The sequence below is a fragment of the Ovis canadensis genome, chromosome 10 (assembly GCF_042477335.2).
Source record: "Ovis canadensis isolate MfBH-ARS-UI-01 breed Bighorn chromosome 10, ARS-UI_OviCan_v2, whole genome shotgun sequence".
NCBI lineage: Eukaryota > Metazoa > Chordata > Mammalia > Artiodactyla > Bovidae > Ovis > Ovis canadensis.
Genome location: NC_091254.1, coordinates 89,989,267 through 90,009,128, shown reverse-complemented (window position 1 = coordinate 90,009,128; position 19,862 = coordinate 89,989,267). Strand labels below are relative to the sequence as shown.

General features: G+C 44.3%; 1 protein-coding gene across 9 annotated transcripts in view; it reads right to left on the bottom strand.

Moving 5' to 3' along the window:
* The window catches only part of CLYBL (citramalyl-CoA lyase), a 253,550-nt gene that overhangs the window by 59,930 nt on the left and 173,758 nt on the right, over positions 1-19,862 (bottom strand). For all 9 annotated transcript variants that reach the window (XR_011259517.1, XR_011259518.1, XR_011259519.1 and 6 more), the window contains exon 3: positions 1,321-1,509. Coding sequence is in view for 5 of the 9 variants with exons in the window: in XM_069601954.1 (XP_069458055.1) it covers positions 1,321-1,509 (189 nt within the window). In the remaining 4 variants the exon portion in view is untranslated. The remainder of the gene's footprint in view (positions 1-1,320; positions 1,510-19,862) is intronic.

The following is a 19,862-nucleotide window of genomic DNA, read 5'->3' as shown; positions in this document are numbered from 1 at the left end:
GAATGGAGGTCTTCAAGAAGACGCCACATGGAACTGTCCAACAGAAAAATAATGGCAGCTGTGTATGTCATTCTAAACTTTGCAGTAGCTGCATTAAAAGAAAAGGATGAAACAGGTGAGTTTCATTTTAATAAGAGGTTTATTCACCCCAGTGTATCTGAAATATTATCATTTCAACATGTCATCGACATTAAAAATTATTGAGATGATTTACATTCTCTTTTTTGCAGGGGGGTGGGTGTGTGGGGAGGGTGCTGTGAGGTCTTCGAAGTCCCGGGTGTATTTTACATTTACAGCACACCTCAGTCTGGACTGGCCACACTTCAAGTGCTTCTACCCACGTGTGGCAGGCAGCCACGGCACTGGAAAGCACAAAGCTGACACAGCTATGAGGGCTGAAAAGGTGAGCTGTGTCTGGGTGTCATGTCTAAGACTCAGTTGTAGCCACCACCTTAGAGGTCACCTCGGACATGGCATCAAAAAGCTGTCCACAGGCCCTTACCACGCCTCCAGCATCTGGGTGCCATGGGCACCGCCCCTGCCCGCGACTGGCACAATGGAACCACCCTATATTCAGCAGGGATCTGCAGCATCACAGTGACCCCTAAATAAAGTCTAGCCCCACCCAACCCCCCAACCCAGGTCCTGCTTTAACAATGAAAACAATCAGTATAATTAGGCCCATTTCAAAGTTTTCTTAGGTAATTTGACATGCCAGGGTTTTATTGGCTGAAAACTCTGTCATGAAACAAACACACCTGTCAGCAATTTAAAAAGGATGAACTAGGGAACTGTTCAGGAAATAATATCTGTGCTAATTAAAACCACTAGTTAAAAGCTTCCTGTCTCTTCCTCCAGTTGCCCTAAGGAGTGACCTTTTCCTCTCCTCCTTTAGGTTCATTTTTTTCCTTTGCAGTTAATGTGCTTTCGCCATCCACGATGACTTCAAATCAATCTGCCTAAGAGCCATGCACATCTCTACTCTTCCAGGTGGAGGGGTAGGGCCTAGCTGTCTCTAGTCCCAGGTAAGCTGGTTCCCAGGGTTGCTCTAGAGGAAGCTGTTCTGTCTAAACCACATATCTGTGCAGGCAGCAGAAGCATCATTTCAAGTGTAGAGTGTTTCCTGTTGAACACTTAGGGCAAAGCCAGGTTCTCCTTGGATGCAGGATATGGTCTTTTTGGTTCCTTTTTCTCGGTTCCATTCTCCTCTGCTCTGTGTATGCATTTTCAAAACCTGAAGCATCCAAACCCTTCCTTTCTGCTACTCCTTCTTAGCCGCTCCCCAGTCTTTAATTAAAGCAAAGTGTATGAGCTACTCACCCAGTGTATTTCTTCAGGACCTTCAACCTTCGGGAGCATGAGGCTGGAAGGAAGGACCTGAGACTGCAGGATGGCCTCCAGGTCTTCTTCGGCCAGACCACTGGACACCGAGTTGATCCTCACACACTTTTCAGTAGGGCCCAGGTCAAAGTCTTCAAGAGTTTTTACTATTCTCAATCTAGCTTCATCCTATAAGTGTAGATAAAATGTATCTCCTTAGCTTATGTGCCATTGAGGGGAAACCATCCATGAAATTCTCATGTGGGTTGAGAGTCTGAGCACCATTACAGTGCCTACTATAGCCACCAAGTAAATGATGTTTGAAATGACGGGCAAGTGATTGATTTCCAGACTTTATTAAAGTTGACTATAGCAGAGATGAGAGCCATTGTCATGCATGCTGGCGAAACTCTAAATATTTAACAGTAGGCTCATCTTGCTCATTAGGGCTTCCCTGGCGGCTCAGCGGTAAAGAAACTGCCTGCAAAACAGAAGACGCAGGAGAGGTAGCTTCGATCTCTAGGTCAAGAAGATCCCCTGGAGGCAGGCATGGCAACCTACTCTAGTATTCTTGCTGGGGAAATTCCATGAACAGAGGAACCTGGCGAGCTATGGTCCATGGGGTCCCCAAGAGTTGGACATGACTGAAGTGACTGAGCCTGTACGCAGGCACTTGCTCATTAGCATTACTTTTCCACTGGAAAGATAAAATAATTACTAGGTCACATTTATTGAGCATTTACTAAGCACTAGGCATGATACTAAGTGCTCTACCTGCATTTTCTTATTTAATAAATACAAGAAACTAGATAATTTATGGACAAATGATAGTCTTGACTGCCAGCATATTCACATTAGGGAAAAAACAAGGTTTTGTTTTTCTCTATCTACAGGCTTAATGCTTTTTATTCACTTAAAAATTATTTTGCAACTGTGTTGAATCTTAACATTCAATTAGGAAGGTGCTCACAGGAAAATGACACTCCTCGCTACAAAAAAGCTCCAACTTCTTCACATGGAAGGCAATAATATCACCAAGAAGAAATCCCTTCATGACACGGGAGACAAATACATTTTTTTTTCCCCCTTTGATTTGACAGGCTTTGCTCCACAGTTAAGTAAAGCTGAAAGGTTGAAAATCTGCTTCAGTATTTGAATTGTCCCCAGAAAAACTGTACAAAATTAAACATGTTATTTACTGACTTTGAGTTGGGGGTGATGAAGGTGGGGAAGGGGGTGGGGAGAGAGGGGTGCATTGAGGGCGTCGGGGCTGAAATCAAGAGGAAGAAAGCACTTGGGGTCATTACTTCCTGCCAATTTCAGTTTCAAAAACAAATTCCTCCCACTTGCCAACAGCCCTCAACAAATTCTCATTGTCAGAATGAACACTTATCAAAAGTAGTTTCATTTGAGAAGGGTTTTTATGATACTAATAAAACTTTAAAGCTTCTCACTGCTGATGAATGTAGCTTGGGGAAAAAAAAAAGTCTTAACAATATACGGCCATTTGAACAGCCATAGTTATCTAGGAAAATCACAAACCAAAGTGGAGAGAAAAAAACAAGTATTTGAGCCAATACTGAGTCAAAGTCCAATCAAGAAGACCAGCCAGGACAGTAGATTTAAACCAGACGGATGTAGGTCTGAGACTGGGTGGAATCAGGGAAGACCTCCAAACGTGGTCTGAGTTAAACAGTGTGAGGAAACGCTTAGGGTTGTCAGCTCGGAAGCAGAGTCCAAGGAGCAGTTTAAGATGGCTCCGTGCAGTCCTGATTTACTGAGCTCTGACTGCTAATAATTAGGCCAAGCTTAGACGACGAGAACTCGTACTAGCTACTGTGGGGGAGGATGCAGCCGCGGTGGCTGGGCTCCACCACGCTGTGGGCTGTTCTGCAGGGACAGAATGTTCCCACTTGCTCTACTGTGCCCTCTTGCTACAATCACTGAATAAGAAAACCCTGATGGTGAAGAGCAGAAGTCAACTCACTAGGATGGTTCCCAGGCTATGTCATGACTGTCAGGAGAAACGATGCCTGTGTGTATTTAGATCCACGGCCTCAGAGAACCCAAGATGTGCTAATGCTCCATGAAGCCTGGTGCAGCTGTAGAACTCAGGGTGGTTCCAGCTCAGAAACATTTCAACTTCCAGGTTTTCCAAGGGCAGGTTGGGTGTGGAAAGGGTCTCCTGAGACAGAGTGAATGGAAAATGGTAGGGAACTAACCAGATTGTTTAGGCTGTAGTGCGTTTCATTTATTTGTTTATCACTGTTTTTTTTAACTTTTTATTTTGTATCAGGCTATAGCTGATTAACAAACACTGTTGTGATAGTTTCAGGTGAATTGCAAAGGGACTCAGCTGTATGTATACGTTTGATCCATTCTCCCGCAAACTCCCCTCCCATCCAGGCTGCCACATAACAGTGAGCAGAGTTCCCTGTGCTGTACAGCAGGTCCCTATTGGTGATTCATTTCAAATATAGCGCTGTGTACATGTCCATCCCAAACTCCCTAACTATCCCTTCCCCCTTTCCTTCCTTCCGGCAACCATAAATTCATTCTCTAAGTCTGTGAGTTTCTTTCTGTTTTGTAAGTTCATTTGTATCATTGCTTTTTAGATTTCACATGGACCTAGAGAGTGTCATACTGAGTGAAGTGAATCAGAGAGGGAGAAACATCACATGAAGTGCAAATCTGAATCATCACTGCCATCCTCCCAGTTTAATCTGCACGTGTAAGATCCCCGGCAACATCCCCTTCCTAAATCGTTAATGTTGGGGTCAAACAAAATCTGACCTCTAAGCTGTTCAGTCGTTTCACTTGGATTTGAAGGGGACTGTTTGTTCAAAGCTCATGTTCTAAACCTGTCTGTGATTTTTATCTAAAGTCAGATTGCCATGGTTTCAGCACATTCTGGTTTACTTAGTAAAATTCGGCCCTTGTGAAATTGGCTGCAAATGAAGTACCCCATTTCAATTTTAGGCATAATCTGATTAGTACTTTTCATGCTATAATAATGAGCAGTGAATACTCAGCATTTTATTAAACTCTCCCCCCCCCACCCCGCTTTCTGGCTCAGAATTCAAACCAAGCTCTTTCCAGTTCATCATTCTATACCTTTCCAAAAAAAGATGCTCGCTTTGGAGGTATTTTGCCACACAACACCCTTATTAACAGGCTGTTGCTTGTGACAATTTACATAAACCAAGTGTGCATCCCTCTGCTATGTATCCTAAAATATCCAACAACTTCCCTGAATTTACACCAACCAACAAGCATGTGGATTTTTTTTTTCTTTTTGGTATTTTAATGGTGAAATATGTTACTGTGCTAGCAAACACACCCATGCCATCTGTTGGGTGAGAGGAAGGCAGTTTCTAGGAACAATTAGGTTTAGCTCTGGGTGTTTAGCTAGAGAGAGCCACAGTCCAGCAGTTGTGAAAAGAAGGAAATTCTGTCCTCGCTATTCTCTCTCCCTTTCTCTCCAACACAGACCTTACCTCTTGCTACCGGCTTTCTTACAGCTCTTTCATCTCCATCACCTCACTCCCTTTACGCTTTCATCCTCTTTCCCTCTCTTTCTCCTGTTTGGCCCTGACCATCCTTCCAAGTTCCATCTCATTAGGGGGATTAGTAAATCTTGGCCTGGCAGACACCACCTTCTCGAAAGGGCTATATGGATGATCTGCTGAGATTACTGGGAGGTAAGTGGTCCCTGGAGAAAGGAAGAAAAGGAAATGGAGGCAAAAAGAGGCCACTAAGAAATGAAATTTTTGGAGGGCTGGGGGCCTGGGGGCAAGGGTGGAGGGGGTCTTACATTCTGGTAACAAAACAGGTCTTCCAAAATAAGGTTTAGTAGGAGCTGCATTCTAAATGTGTGAACACTGCAGCACAGCCTTGGCCAGCATTTCTCAATGTAGGATAAACTTGTCCTTCTAAGTCCTGACAATCTGAAAAGAGGGAATAATGAATTTAAGGCCTTGCTCAACAATTACATTAGGTTTTTGCAGAGACTTAATTAGCATTGTGTGTTTGGAGTAGGTCTGATTCCAGAGGTAGGGTCTGCAAAGGTCACAGAGCAAGTTGGCACAGGTCAGAATGTTCGCAGGCCCTGGGTCTAAAAGGTGATGTTACCAAAGTTCCCACATTGCAATCGATATTTCGTGCCATGGGCTGCTCAGTGCAGTGGACCAGGGGCTAATAAACTTGTCCTTATACATAAGCCACCAGATTATGTGACTCTGTCTGGGCCGGGAACCAAGGCGTGCTATGATTTCAGAGACCGGGTTCTCATCACCTGGGGAAGAGAGACACACTCTGCTGACGTAAGAAAGTGAATAAATCAATCATCCCCGAAACCTGCAGACTCCAAAATGAAAGGAGAAAATATGCATGCAGTTGGTTCACTTGGCACCCATTAGAGCTAATAACTAATCATCCTCGCAAGTTTTGAGCTCAGAATGATCAAATCTGCAAAGAAAACAACATCCGTCCACTTTTACACTCCAGTGGAAGAGGTGGTCCCTCGCGGCGGGGCGGCACAGTCTCGCCATCTGGAGAATAAATCGAGTGTGAAGTACAGTATAGTTTGGGACCAAGCTCCGTGGCGGCGGCTCAGCAGTCAGTTCATTAGTTCCAAACTTGCAGGGATTAGAGCGGCGTCACTTTTACTCGGATAGGAAGAGACAGACAGGACCCGAGATGCAAGGAGGATGGTGACAACCAGGAGGAGCCCCTTGGGCTTATTTATAAAACTACAAAGTATAAACATACCCAAATAAGTATCTTAAATAATAGCATTATCACAGTTTCATAACATCTGAATTAGCACCTTTTTCTTCTCCTACCCGCCCTCCACCACCCCTTGAACCTTTTATGTTAACCTACAGTTTGTTTTCAGAGGAAATCGCCAAGACAACCCTGAATGCAACAGGAATAGAGGGAAAAGCCATGTGGTCGCAAGGAGATCTGGGTATTAAGAAATAATAAGGGTTCCTAGCTCCTAATCTGTGCAAATTTTTTAAATGAGCAATTAGTATTCTTTTCCTACAAAAGCCAAATCACCACATCACATACCCAGAAATACTAGTGAATTGTCTTTCCTGAATTTGTCCAGTTCACCTCACTTCCATTTTATCTAATTCATCAAATGATGTCATAAGCATGGACTGGAACGAATTTGGGGCAGAAGGCCTTGATATCAGCATCTATATGAAATGATTTTTTGGAAAATTTTGAGATTGGTTGGTTTAAAATAAAAGGTTCTGATGCATTGTTCCATTTAAGGACTTCTTTTCCGTGTAAGTTCTTTTTAAACATTAATATTAAAAAACAGAAGTGCCTGTGACATAATCAAGTCATCATTAGTAAATTATTGTATTTTTCTGGTAAATATATCATAATCACAGAGACTGTTGTAGTGACTGTATTAGAAAAAAAGACAAATTTTCATTGATTACTGCAACCTGGTAGTGTTTCTTCGGGTAAGGTGATACTGTTGAATTTTCTGGCCCATTGTTTTTCCTACATGGAAAAAAATCTTGGTTTACCCAGGTTTTTTTGTTTTGTTTTGAGCTGAACCATGCAGCATGTGGGATCTTAGTTCCCTGAACAGGGGTTGAACTCATGCCCCCTGTGATGGAAGCACAAAATCTTAACCACTGGACTGCCAGGGAAATCCCATGGTTTGTCTATTTTCAAAAAAAAAAAAATCTACAGCAATACTGAACACACTATAAGTTCCCTGGCACAACAGGGAAGCCTGGTGTGCTGCAGTCCACAGGATCCTGAAGAGTCGGACATGACTGAGTGACTGGACTGAACTGAACTGGCTTAAAATTTCATTCACTGATAACACCAAAAGCACAGGTAACAAAAGAAAAAATAAACAAATTGAACTTTATGAAAATTTTTAGATATTATACATCAACAGAATAAAATCAATATTAACAGAATAAAGACACTATCAATAGAATAAAAAGGCAACCCAGAGAATGGAAGAAGATATTTACAAATTATATATCTGATAAAGGAATACATATTCAGAACATATATGGAACTCCTAAAACTCAACACCAAAAAAAAACCCAAACAAGTCAATTCAAAAATAGGCAAAGGACTTGAACAGACATTTCTCCTAAGATGTACAAATGGCCAATAAGCACATGAAAAGATGGTCCATATCATTAATCATTCAGTTCAGTTCAGTCACTCAGTCGTGTCCGACTCTTTGCGACCCCACGAATCACAGCATGCCAGGCCTCCCTGTCCATCACCAACTCCTGGAGTCTACCCAAAACTATGTCCTTTGAGTCAGTGATGCCATCCAGCCATCTCATCCTCTGTCGTCCTCTTCTTCTCCTGCCCCCAATCCCTCCCAGCATCAGGGTCTTTTCCAATGAGTCAGCTCTTTGTCTGAGGTGGCCAATGTATTAGAGTTTCAGCTTTAGCATCAGTCCTTCCAATGAACACCCAGGACTGATCTTCTTTAGAATGGACTGGTTGGATCTCCTTGCAGTCCAAGGGACTCTCAAGAGTCTTCTCCAACACCACAGTTATTAATCTTTTTTTTTTTGGAAAGTCACTCAGTCGTGTCTGACTCTTTGCGACCCCATGGACTATACTGTCCATGGAATTCTCCAAGCCAGAATACTAGAGTAGGTAGCCTTTCCCTTCTCCAGGGGATCTTCCCAACCCAGGGATCGAACCCAGGTCTCCTGCATTGCAGGTGGATTCTTTACCAACTGAGCCACAAGGGAAGCCCTACTAATCATTAGGGAAATGCAGATTAAAACTACACTGAGATATCACTTCATACCCATTAGGATGGCTACTATCAAAAAACCCCCCAGAAAAACACAAGTATTGGGGAGGATGCGGAGAAATTGGAACTCTAGTGTACTATTGGTAGAAGTATAAAATGGTACAGCTGTTCCAGAAACTAATATGGCCGTTATTAAAAAAATTAAAAATAGAATTAACGTACGATGCAGTAATCTCACTTCCAGGTATATACCCCAAAGCACTGAAAGCAGATCTCCAAGAAATTACTTGTACATCCATTTTTATAGCAGCATTATTCACAAGAGTTAAAATGTGGAAGCAACCCAAGAGTCCACTGCCAGAAGAAAGTGTGTTACTCGCTCAGTCGTGTCCGGCTCTTTTTGACCCTGCGGACTGTAGCCCGCCATGGCATTCTCCTGGCAAGAATACTGGAGTGGGTTGCCATTTTCTTCTCAGGGGATCTTCCCGACCCAGGGATAGAACTCAGGTCTCCCACATTGCGGGCAGATTCTTTACTGTCTGAGCCACTGGGTACTCGGACAGAAGAATGGACAAGCGAAATGTGTTAAATACATACAATGGAATGTTATTCAATTTTATACAGGAAGGAAATTCTGACACATGATACAAGATGGATAAACCCCGAAAACACTGAGTTAAGTGAAATAAGACAGTTACAAAAGGACAACAATGTGAATGTACTTAATAATCACTTAATGGTACACTTAAAAATGGCTACGTTAGGGCTTCCCTGGTGGTCCAATGGTTAGGAGCTTGCCTGTCAGTTCAGGGAACACGGGTTCAATCCCTGGTCCGGGAAGATCCCAGGTGCCACGAGGCAAGGAAACCTGTGAGCCCCAGGGCCTGGGCTCCAAAACAGAAGCCACCACAATGAGAATCCCGTACACCGCAACTAGCAAGTAGGCCTCACCCACTGCAACTAGAGAAAGCCCTCATCTAGCAACAAAGACTAGCACAGCCAATAAATAAATAAATAAATAAATATTTTTTAAAAAGAAACACATGGTTTAAAAAATGAGTATGATGGTAAATTTTAAGTGATGTGTACTTTATCACAATAAAAAAATGAGGAAAATGTTCATTTACTGATTTCATCCCCCAAGTTATTACATTCTAGGCACTCTGCTCTGAAACTGTAGATTTTGGTACAGCAAAGTTTCTGATGTGTTTATTATGAGAGATTCTTAAAAACACAGGTTTATTAAAATGCCAAATCAGCTTCCATTCAAAGGACTGAAAAGGCTCAGGATGTGTATGAGGGCGTACTTTGGCATACAAGTCGCTCTTTAGCTCTCTGTTTTTAATTCTTCTGGGTACATACCTAGGAGTTGAATTGCTGGACCATTTAGTAATTTTATATTTAACTTTTTGAGGAACTGCTGAACTGTTTTCTATAGTGGTGTACATTTTACATTCTTATCAGCAATGTAGCAGAGTTCCAAATTTTTCCACACCCTTGCCAACAATTATTTTTCATTTTATTTGTTTTTGATAATGTGGTGGGTGTGATATCTCACTGTGGTTTTGATTTGCATTTCTCAAATGATTAATGATACTGAGCATCTTTTAATGTGTTTACTGGCCATCAGTACATGGATCTCCCTTGACTTATGATGGAGTCGTGTCCCGATAAACCCATTGCAAGCTGAAAGTATTATCAGTTGAAAATGCATTTAATACACCTAACCTACTGAATATCAAAGGTCAGCCTAGCCTGCCTTAAATGTGCTCCGAACACTTAAATTAGCCTACAATGGGGCAAAACCATCTAAACATGAATACCTCATGTAATTTACTGACCACAGTCCTTAAAAGTGAAAAATTGAATGGTTGTCCGGGTAGAGAAGAGTTGCAAGTATATCGACTGTCGACCTCAAGACCACTTTGCTGACGGGGAGCTGTGCTTCACTGTCGCTGCTCAGGATCACCAGAGAAGATCAGATCATGTAACACTTGACCAGGGGAAGATCAAAATTCAATATTCAGACTATGGTTTTCATTGAATGTGTATTGCTTTCCCACCAGGAGGACCACTGTAAGTCAAGTACCATCTATACTTTCTTTGTAGAAAAATCTATTCTAGTGTTAAATTTTTAAAAATGCGTTGTCTTTTGGTCGTTGGATTATAAATGTTCTTTATATATCCTAGATAGTAAATCCATATCAGATATCTATGATTCACAAATATTTTCTCCCCTTCTGTAAGCTGTCATTTCACTTTCCTGATGGTGTCGTATAATGCACAAAAGTTAATTTTGCTGAAGTCCAATTCATCTATCTTTTTCTTTGGTAGCTTGTGCTTCCGTGATCATTTTGTGATCATTGCCTAATCCAAGGTTACGGAGATTTACACCTATGTCTTCTTCTAATAGTCTTACAGTTTTTACTTTAACATTTAGTCTTGATATAATTTCAGTCAACACATTTGTATTCAGTGTGAGGTAGGGAGGCTTGTGGTAGTTTTATTTCATGGTTTTGGTCCTCATCGCTCAATAAAATACAATGAAAAGTCCCTGGAAAGAGAAAACGCAGGTGGAAAGAAGGGGCTTACTCCCCTGGGACTCTTCACTCAGCTCTGCCCTTGCCCCTGACTGGAGAGTGGCTGGTGTTTAGCCCTCCCGTTCCCAAGGCCCTCTCCATTCCACATCACCATCCTGCTAGCTCTTCCTCTTCCACTTTGCCATTTCCCCACCTGATAGCTCAGTTGGTAAAGAATCCGCCTGCAATGTGGGAGACCCCGGTTCAAGTCGTGGGTCAGGAAGAGGGATTCCTGGTTCAATCCCTGGGTTGGGAAGACCCCCTGGAGAAGGGAAAGGCTACCCACTCGAGTATTCTGGCCTGGAGAATTCCATGGACTGTATAGTCCATGGGGTCGCAAAGAGTCGGACACGACTGAGTGACTCTCACTTTCACTTCACTTTCACTTTCCCCCACCTGCTCCAAGTGGATTTTCCTCAACTCTACATGACAGGCCTCGTGTATATGTGTGTGTGTGTGTGTTTCTGAGGACCTTGCCAGACTGTCCCATGAGCCTCTGAGGGACCTCAAACCCACACCCGTAGGAAAATGTCGAGCTAGTCCTGAGAAGGTGTCCTGCATGGGCAGAGCTGTGTTTTTAACGTTTCTTGTTAACTTTGTGATTTAATAGTGAGGCTTTGAGGTACACTTTGCACACAACACTCTGCAAAGACAAAGTATTTGCTTACTAAAGGCTGGCATAGCCTTTCTCAATGTCAAAAACAACAACCACACTCATGTGACTGGAGCTCTGGAGTCTGCAAGTTCACGGCTCTCTCTTCACTCATTACTTTGTTCTCGCTCACTGCTTGTTCTTAGCCTTAGAAAGGCCGTGGTATTTCTGTGTTCCAGCTGTGCAGCAGGGCACAGGGAGCCATGAGATTTGTTCCAAGGGCACTATCAGAGGGAGGAGGGAGGAACGAGGTGCTGTGACTGCTCTCTCCTGGGGGGTGAGGAGGGGCTGGGCAGTGACCACGTCTCCACGATGGGAAGGATCCGGAGGACACCTGCACAATGTCTCACATGTGAGGTGTTTTATGTACTGAAGACCAAGCTTCTAGATACTTGGAAACATTTCAGTTCAGTCGCTCAGTCCTGTCCAACTCTTTGAGACCCCATGAACTGCAGCACGCCAGGCCTCCCTGTCCATCACCAACTCCTGGATCATGCTCAAACTCATCTCCATGGAGTTGGGGATGCCATGAAAACCTTTAGATAACTGACAGCGTTTGTCCTTTTTAAAAAATGACTGCTTGTGATTCTGAAAAGAACACTTCTTGAATATTATTCTCACATTTCGACTCGATGTCCGTGATCTGGAGCAATTAAAATTTAACAAGTAGGATAGGGATCAGTCAAATGTTATCCACCATGCTGTGGATAAGTGTGGAGGAAGGCAAAAGACACATGTCACTTTATACATGCATGCTAAGTTGCTTCAGTCATGTCTGTTCTGTAACCCTATGGACTGTAGCCTGCCAGGCTCTTTTGTCCATGGGACTCTACAGGCAAGAGTACTGGAGTAGGTTGCCATGCCCTCCTCCAGGGGATCTTCCTAATCCAGGGATAGAACCTGCGTCTCTTTAGTCTAACCTGCTTTGCCAGGCGGCTTTTTTTTTTTTTTTTTTTTAACCACTAATACCACCTGGGAAGCAAGTCACTTTATATTGACATGTAAATCAATGCAGGAAGGTATCACCCAGTTGCAGGGTCACAAGGCCCATAGGATGAGAAGTGAAATAACAGTTCGAGTCATCGGCACAGACATTAGGATGCGGGACTCAGAGGCAGGAGGGAACACTGCAGCCTGAGAGCAGAAGCATGGGGGCTTGACGGTTTCTGCAGGTGCAGAGGAGAAGGGATGACCCAGCAGAGAGCTGGCAAAGCGCAAAGGGCAGAGGCAGGAAGAGTGAGTGAATAAAAGGGCGGATGATCAGTACCTGTGACGTTAGGGACGGTAGGGGCCGTGCTGGGAGATCAACAAAAAGCCAGAAGATTCCCAAGCCGCCAGAGAGCCCAGGATTTAGGAGGCCCTGTTCCACCGGGGGAGGAAAGGGTGATGGGGTGGGTGGGACAAGGGTCACAGTTCAGGGGGTACTTCCCTGGTGGTCCAGTGGTGAGGACTCCGAGCTTTCTGCTGCAGGGGACGCGGGTTCCATCCCTGGTCGGAGAACTAAGACCCCCACGTGCCGCGTGGTGGAGCCAAAATAATAATAATAATCATGGCAGTTCAGTTCTGCTTCCACAGTAGAAGCTGTCTGGTGCTCAAGCCTGGACTGTGAGAAGGTCCACCCTGCAGCCCCTTGAGCACTAAGACAAGGGTCCTGCTTGAGGCCGCCCTGTGCATGCTCGGCTTGGGGGGCGGGGGCATGGGCTTCCAGGGAGAGAGGGTCTCGGGTCCCAGAGCCACTGTTTTTGCCTTCGGAATGGGCGTATGTATGCATTCTGGGATCTGAGTGAGGGGTGTCACAGTACCTTGAGAGCCCTTGAAAGCGAAATGGAAAGTACACGTGGGGCGGGAGAGCCAGCCTGCTGTCCTCCCCGCCCCTTCTAATTGGTCTCTCCCCACCTGGCCTCTGTCAGCGAAGGTGGCCTCCTGCCCACCTTGTGCAAAGCACAGCCCCAAGCAAAGCTGCCCTCTCCCTCTCAAGGGGCTCTGTTTGTGTTGGGTTGGAGGAGGTAATTAACTGTTTTGGTTTAAAAGCCCTCCTGCTGGGCTGCAGTCTGCGTGGGAGAATAAAAGCAAACAAGTGAAAGGGGAGTGTGTCATCAAAGGACGCTCCCCTTACCTGGCTTCCTTATAAGGATGAATACGGGGCTGCCTGCCACAGGTGTCACGGATTCCCCACACAGGGCAGGGCCGCGGGTCTTACATTCTTTCTTTTTTTTAACAATAAACTGAGAGCGATCGGTTCATAGTTTAATGAGGCAGCCTTGCCAGTGGTTCTACAGACACACCAGGTAACAGCCGTATCACCTGAATCCTGGCCTGAGCAGTTTTACTGTGATGCCAACATATTCTGGCTGATGACTTCCTTTACCTCTCAAGCCAACAGTGAGATCCATGGTTAGAAAGGGATCCAAATGGTCTTAATGTAAATATCAAGAAACAGTTTTTTTATGGTCCTGATGAACCTATCTGTAGGGCAGGAATAGAGACGCAGAGGAAGAGAACAAACATGTGGATGTGGTGCGGAAGGAGAGGGTGGGACAAACTGAGAGAGTAGCGCTGACATATATACCCCACCACGGCATATACACCCCACCGCGGCATATACACCCCACCACGGCATATACACCCCACCGCGGCATATACACCCCACCGCGGCATATACACCCCACCGCGACATATATACACCCCACCGTGACATACACACCCCACCATGACATATATACCCACCACGACATATATACACCCCACGACGACATATATACACCCCACGGCGACATATACACCCCACCGTGACATATATACCCACCACGACATATATACACCCCACGACGACATATATACACCCCACCGCAACATATATACACCCCACCATGACATATATACACCCCACCGCGACATATATACCCCATGGCGACATATACACCCCACCGTGACATATACACCCCACCAAGACATATATACACCCCATCGCGACATATACACCCCACCGTGACATATACACCCCACCACGTGGAAAGCAGATGGCTAGTGGGAAGCTGCTGTGTTGCACAGAGTTCAGCTCCATGCTCTGTGGTGATCTAGAGGCATGGGAGGGAGAGTAAGGAGGCAGGCTTGTGAGAGAGGGGGTATATGTAACACATGAGCAGGTTCACTTTGCTGTGCTACAGAAACTGACCCAGCATTGTAAAGTAACTACGCTAGTTTAGTCGTGGCCTTCTCTGCGACCACATGGACTGTAGCCTACCAGACTCCTCTGTCCATGGGATTCTCCAGGAGTGGAGGAGTGGGTTGCTGTTTCCTTCTCCAAGGGATCTTCCCAACCCAGGGATCAAACCCAGATCTCCTGCGTTGTGGGCAGAGTCCTTACAACTGAGCTAGGAGGGAAGCATACTCCAATTTAAAAAAAGGTTTTAGAAAAGGATAAATGGAACAGAATAGAGAGTACAGAAAAACACCCACCACACCCAAACAAATACAGTCAACTGAACTTTGACAAAGGAGAAAAGATAATTCAGTGAAGAATGCTTAATCTTTTTAAAAAACAAAAAACAGTTTTTTCTTGTAAGCCAATGTTTCTTCACTTATGGGGCTTCCCTGATGGCTCAGTTGGTGAAGAATCTGCCTGCAATGCAGGAGACCAGGGTTCGATTCTTAGGTCGGGAGGATCCGGCTCAGAGGTTAAAGCGGCTGCCTCCAATGGAGGAAACCCCGGTTTGATCCCTGGGTCGGGAAGATCCCCTGGAGAAGGAAATGGCAACCCACTCCAGTATTCTTGCCTGGAGAATCCCATGGACAGAGGAGCTTGGTAGGCTATAGTCCACAGGATCGCAAAGAGTCGGACACGACTGAGTGATTTCACTTTCACTTTCTAGTATTCTTGCCTGGGAAATCCCAAGGACAGAGGAGCCTGGTGGGCTGCAGTCCACGGGGTCGCAAGAGTCGGACACGATTTAGTGACTCAACTTCAACTTCTTCAACTTTCTTCAATTATATGGAAGAAAACATTCGTTTCCCTGCCCATCACCAAATTTTGGAGGCAGGTGGGGCTTTTTCTCTGTGAGGCTATGCTAAGTAAGGCAGGTTAGGATGGAGCTTGGCTGCAAAACTTCTGCCTGAGTGCCAAGTCCTTCAATATTACTTTGCTAAGGTGCTGACACAAAGGATCTTGTCTGCATAAGTAGGAAGTTATAAAAGCTTACAGACAGAAGTATAAACGTCTAATGATAAGGCACAAACAACCAGGCCTACTTGTCTCCATAAGTAGGAAGTTATAAAAGCTTACCGACAGAAGTATAAACGTCTAATGATAAGGCACAAACAACCAGACTAAGCTAACAGGAATTTGAGCTGGTTGTGGGTTCAAGGTCTTGACTCCTATTCTGGGCAGGAAGCTCTACCCCTGTGGCAGAAGAGCATCCCGAACAGGATTCTTTCCATTCCTTAGTGTTAATTAGTCTTCCTGGCAACTATGAATGAAGAAATCAAGTAACTGAATAAGCTCTGGGATGGCAGAAACAGAATGTAAAGAAGTATTTCATGCAGTACGTTAAACTCATTAGTCTCACAAACTGCTTTTAAGGTAGTGAGGCTTCACAGCTAAAAGGAATTTTAAAATTCCCCATACAATATTACCAATTGGTTCTACCTCTGTTTCTTTTGATTTCTGTTGCTCAAATGTATACTCGCAACCTCATTTTTTAGTAGCTGATCATTTATTTTTCATGGCTTGTTATTGTTGTGTGTCTTGCTTCCTAGTCATTTCCCAAAGAAAGTGGTAATTCAGAAAGAGTTTTTTTCTTTTGGGTAGCAGATGTAAAAGTATTATATTTTAAAGGGTAGAACTTTTCCATCTTATTCCTTATACATTTTATTTTATTCTAAAATCAGTGAGGAAGGGAATTCTCTGGCAGTCCAGTGGTTAGGACTCTGCATTTTCACTGACGGGGCCTGAGTTCAATTTCTGGTTGGGGAACTAAGATTCCAAAAGTTGTGAGGCACAGCCAAAAAAAAAAAAAAAAAAGAGAGAGAAAAATCAACAAGGAAAGAAAAAGAAAAGAAAAATACATTGTGCAAACTGGAAGAATGGAGGGTGATGATAGCCATCAGAAGAGTCTATTTTTATTTCTATAATTTTGTTTTTATTATTTTGCCACACTGTGGGGCATGCAGGATCTTAGTTTGCCCACCAGGGATTGAAGGTATACCTCCTCCAGTGGAGGTGCAGATTCTTAACCACTGGACCACCAGGGAAGTTCCAGAATATTCTATTTTTCAAAAGGCAGATTCTGCCCTATGAAAACTAAGCTTTGGTTACAGTGAAGAACCCTTCTTCAAGGACCAGGCTGCACGGAGGTTTCTCTCTGCTGACTTTACTCAGCAATTCCTCAGAAAATGGAAACCATGGAGAGAGTGGCAAAGCCCAGCATCATCTTCCCTAGCTCACGGACACCAGATCTTCTATGATTAAATGTTTTCCTTGAGAAAATGCTAATAAAACAATGCAATGGCTGGCACTGCCACACTTGGTTATCATTGCATTTTACACCTTTTCCTCTTGCCAACTCTTCATGTTGACTTTCATTCCTTCACTGGTGCCAGGCAGGCTCACTGTGGAACCACTTGGGTTTTCTTCCCTCTTTCTGCACCCGGTGAATTTTCATAAAGCATTTAACGTGAGAACAAGCAGGTTAATCTGCCGTGCCGGTGAGCCAGGCTCTCAGAAGGCCCCCTGCAACACTGCCATGTTTTGGCGTCAGAGTCAGAGGCCTGGGTCCCAGTGGTGGGGACGCTTGCCAGAGCCTTCTCTGTGCAGACACCAGGTGTGATTTAGCATAACAGATTGTGCGGACGCTCAGCGGCTCCTGTAACCCTTGCGTCAGAACCAAATCGCAGCCTTCGTGCAAGATGAAGACGAAGAGTCTCATGGGCTAGACATTCTGCCAGGAAAGGCTTCTGGACATAGAGGAAATGGAGAATCACCCCCGCTCCCCGCCCCCGCGCTTACAACAAACGCCTGGTTTCAGGAACATTGACGTTCTCCTTCATGGTGTCAGTTCAAATCCCCTGTCAAATCACAATGCTATTTTCTTCTACTGACAGACAGGCAATGAGAACCAAAGATCATTTTTCATATTTAAAGAGAATACACAAAAAACGGAATTATAACGAAATTTAAAAGCTCACTGAATGCAGGAGATTTCTACGGTGGTCCAGTGGTTGAGATTCTGTGCTCTTAACACAGGGGCTTGGGTTCAATCCCTGGCTGGGGAACTAGATCCCACATGCCGCAACTCAGAGAACCTGCATGCTACAACTAAAGATCCGACATGCTGCAATGAAGACTAAAGATCCTGAATGCCACATCTAAGGCCTGGCACAGCCAAATAAAGAAAATAATAAATAACTTATATTTTTAAAAAAGCTCACTGAATCCAGCCTTTGCTCTATATCAGTTGACATTGACTCCAAATGCTGATGCTCTAGGTGTCAGCTCTCACGGCAATAATCAAGGAAATTGAGGAGGACTCCCAGGGAAGAGAACTTCCCTGGTGGCTCATATGGTAAAGAGTCTGCCTGCAGTGCAGGAGACCTGGGTTTGATCCTTGGGTCGGGAAGATCCTCTGGAGAAGGAAATGGCAACCCACTCCAGTATCCTTGCCTGGAAAATTCAATGGACAGAGGAGCCTGGCGGGCTACAGTCCATGGAGTCACAAAGAGTTGGACACGACTGAGCGACTTGACTTCACTTTACTTCCCAGGGAAGAAGCCAAGCCTGGTGGCCAGCACAGTGCAGATTCCAGCAAAGCTCCTTGAGGATGGCAAGCACAGGGAACCTCAAGAAAAGGACAGGCTCAAAGCAGAGGCACAGGCTGCCCCCATAGGGAGAGTGGCTGCAGTCACCCAGAAGACAATCTTAGGACAAACTTAGCAAACATGATGGGCTGGAACTACCTGCCTTTTTGTCTAGATCACTGCCACAGGGCAACTTACTGCTCAGCGACGTGCAGTGAGTTACTAGAGAGAACCAGTGTGTTCCAATGCTGAGCAATATGGCTTTGGAATGACATCTGTGTGCTCAGACATTCAAAGTCCCTTGAAAACAATGATGTACGGGCATACATGGTTCAAAGGACTTGTCTCTCATTTGCGATCACAGCACTCCTGAGGTGTAGGCAGGGCAGGTATTATTACCCACGACTGTTTGAAGAATGTGGGACTTATCCAGAGATTCCACACTAGTCAGCAGTCAAGATGAGGATGAACTCAGATGCCAGGCTTCCAATCTTGTGCTCTGTGTGTAGAACTCCTCTTTGAATATTTTATAGTCTCTCATTTACCCAATAGCCTATAATCAACTATTTGTGTTCTGCTTAAACTCAGTTGATTCTGTAGTTGGCTACCAGGAGTCCTGGCCAATACAGGGATCATATACACATGCAAGATCCCATGTCTTTTTCACACGACAGGTAGAGGATACCTTTTGTACAGGGCAATCTACATAATCATGTGTAATGACTACAGAGTCTTCTATTGCAGGGGTACGCTGTAATTTATCTAATCAATCCCCTTATGATTAAGATTTAAACTTAATTTTTTTGCTATTAATTCACTCATTTTATTTAACAGATATTTACTGAGTGCTCTTCATGTGCCAGGTACTATTTTAGGTAATGAAGACAACAGCTCCCTGTCTACACAGAACTTACATTCCAGTCAGAAAACAACTAATAAGCAAGTAAACTAATAAACAAATGCAGGCTATGAAAAGATCTAATAAGAGAACAGAATTTAGTAACGGGAGAGCTGTATATGAGTATCAGAGAACATTCATCTTAGAGCACTTGTCTGAATAGTCCCTTAGGATAAATCCTGAAAGTGCAAATGTAAGGTCAAAACACAGGCTCATTTAGATACCAAAAGGGGGCCATGAAATTCTGTCACAGTCCTCTTCTAAACTGGCTTTGAATCCAACAAGTCTAGGTTCCAGTCCCAACTGGGCCGGTGACTGGCTCTCTGAGAGACTGGAGAGGCTGCTATCCACTGCACATGTCTGCACTTCAGTGTCCTCATCTGAGAAGTGGGGGCGATAAAAGTGCCTGACTCAGGAATTGGTTAAGATTGAAAATGATATGGCATAAGTGGTTAATAATGTTAGATGAAAAAAAACATACTCATTTAAGCGTGTACACTAAAATTGCTTTTTATTTTTAATTTTTTTAAATTGCTTTTTAAAAAGGGGTAGGACTTCCCTAGTGGTCCAGTGGTTAACAGTCTGACTGCCAATGCAGGGGATACAGGTTCAATCCCTGGTCCGGAAAGATCCCACATGCTTCGGAGCAACTAAGCTCATGTGCCGCGACTACGGAAGTCCACACTCCAGAGCCTGTGCTCCTCAACAAGAGAAACTAGCAAAAGGAGACGCGTAGGCACTGCAAAAATCAATAACTAAGGGGCGTACAAATTTAAACTCCTGTTTCTTGGTGCCCAGCCACGTCGGGTTGGTTCTGAGCACAAACTAGCTTGACCTGTCTGTTTTCCAGAACCCAGCATC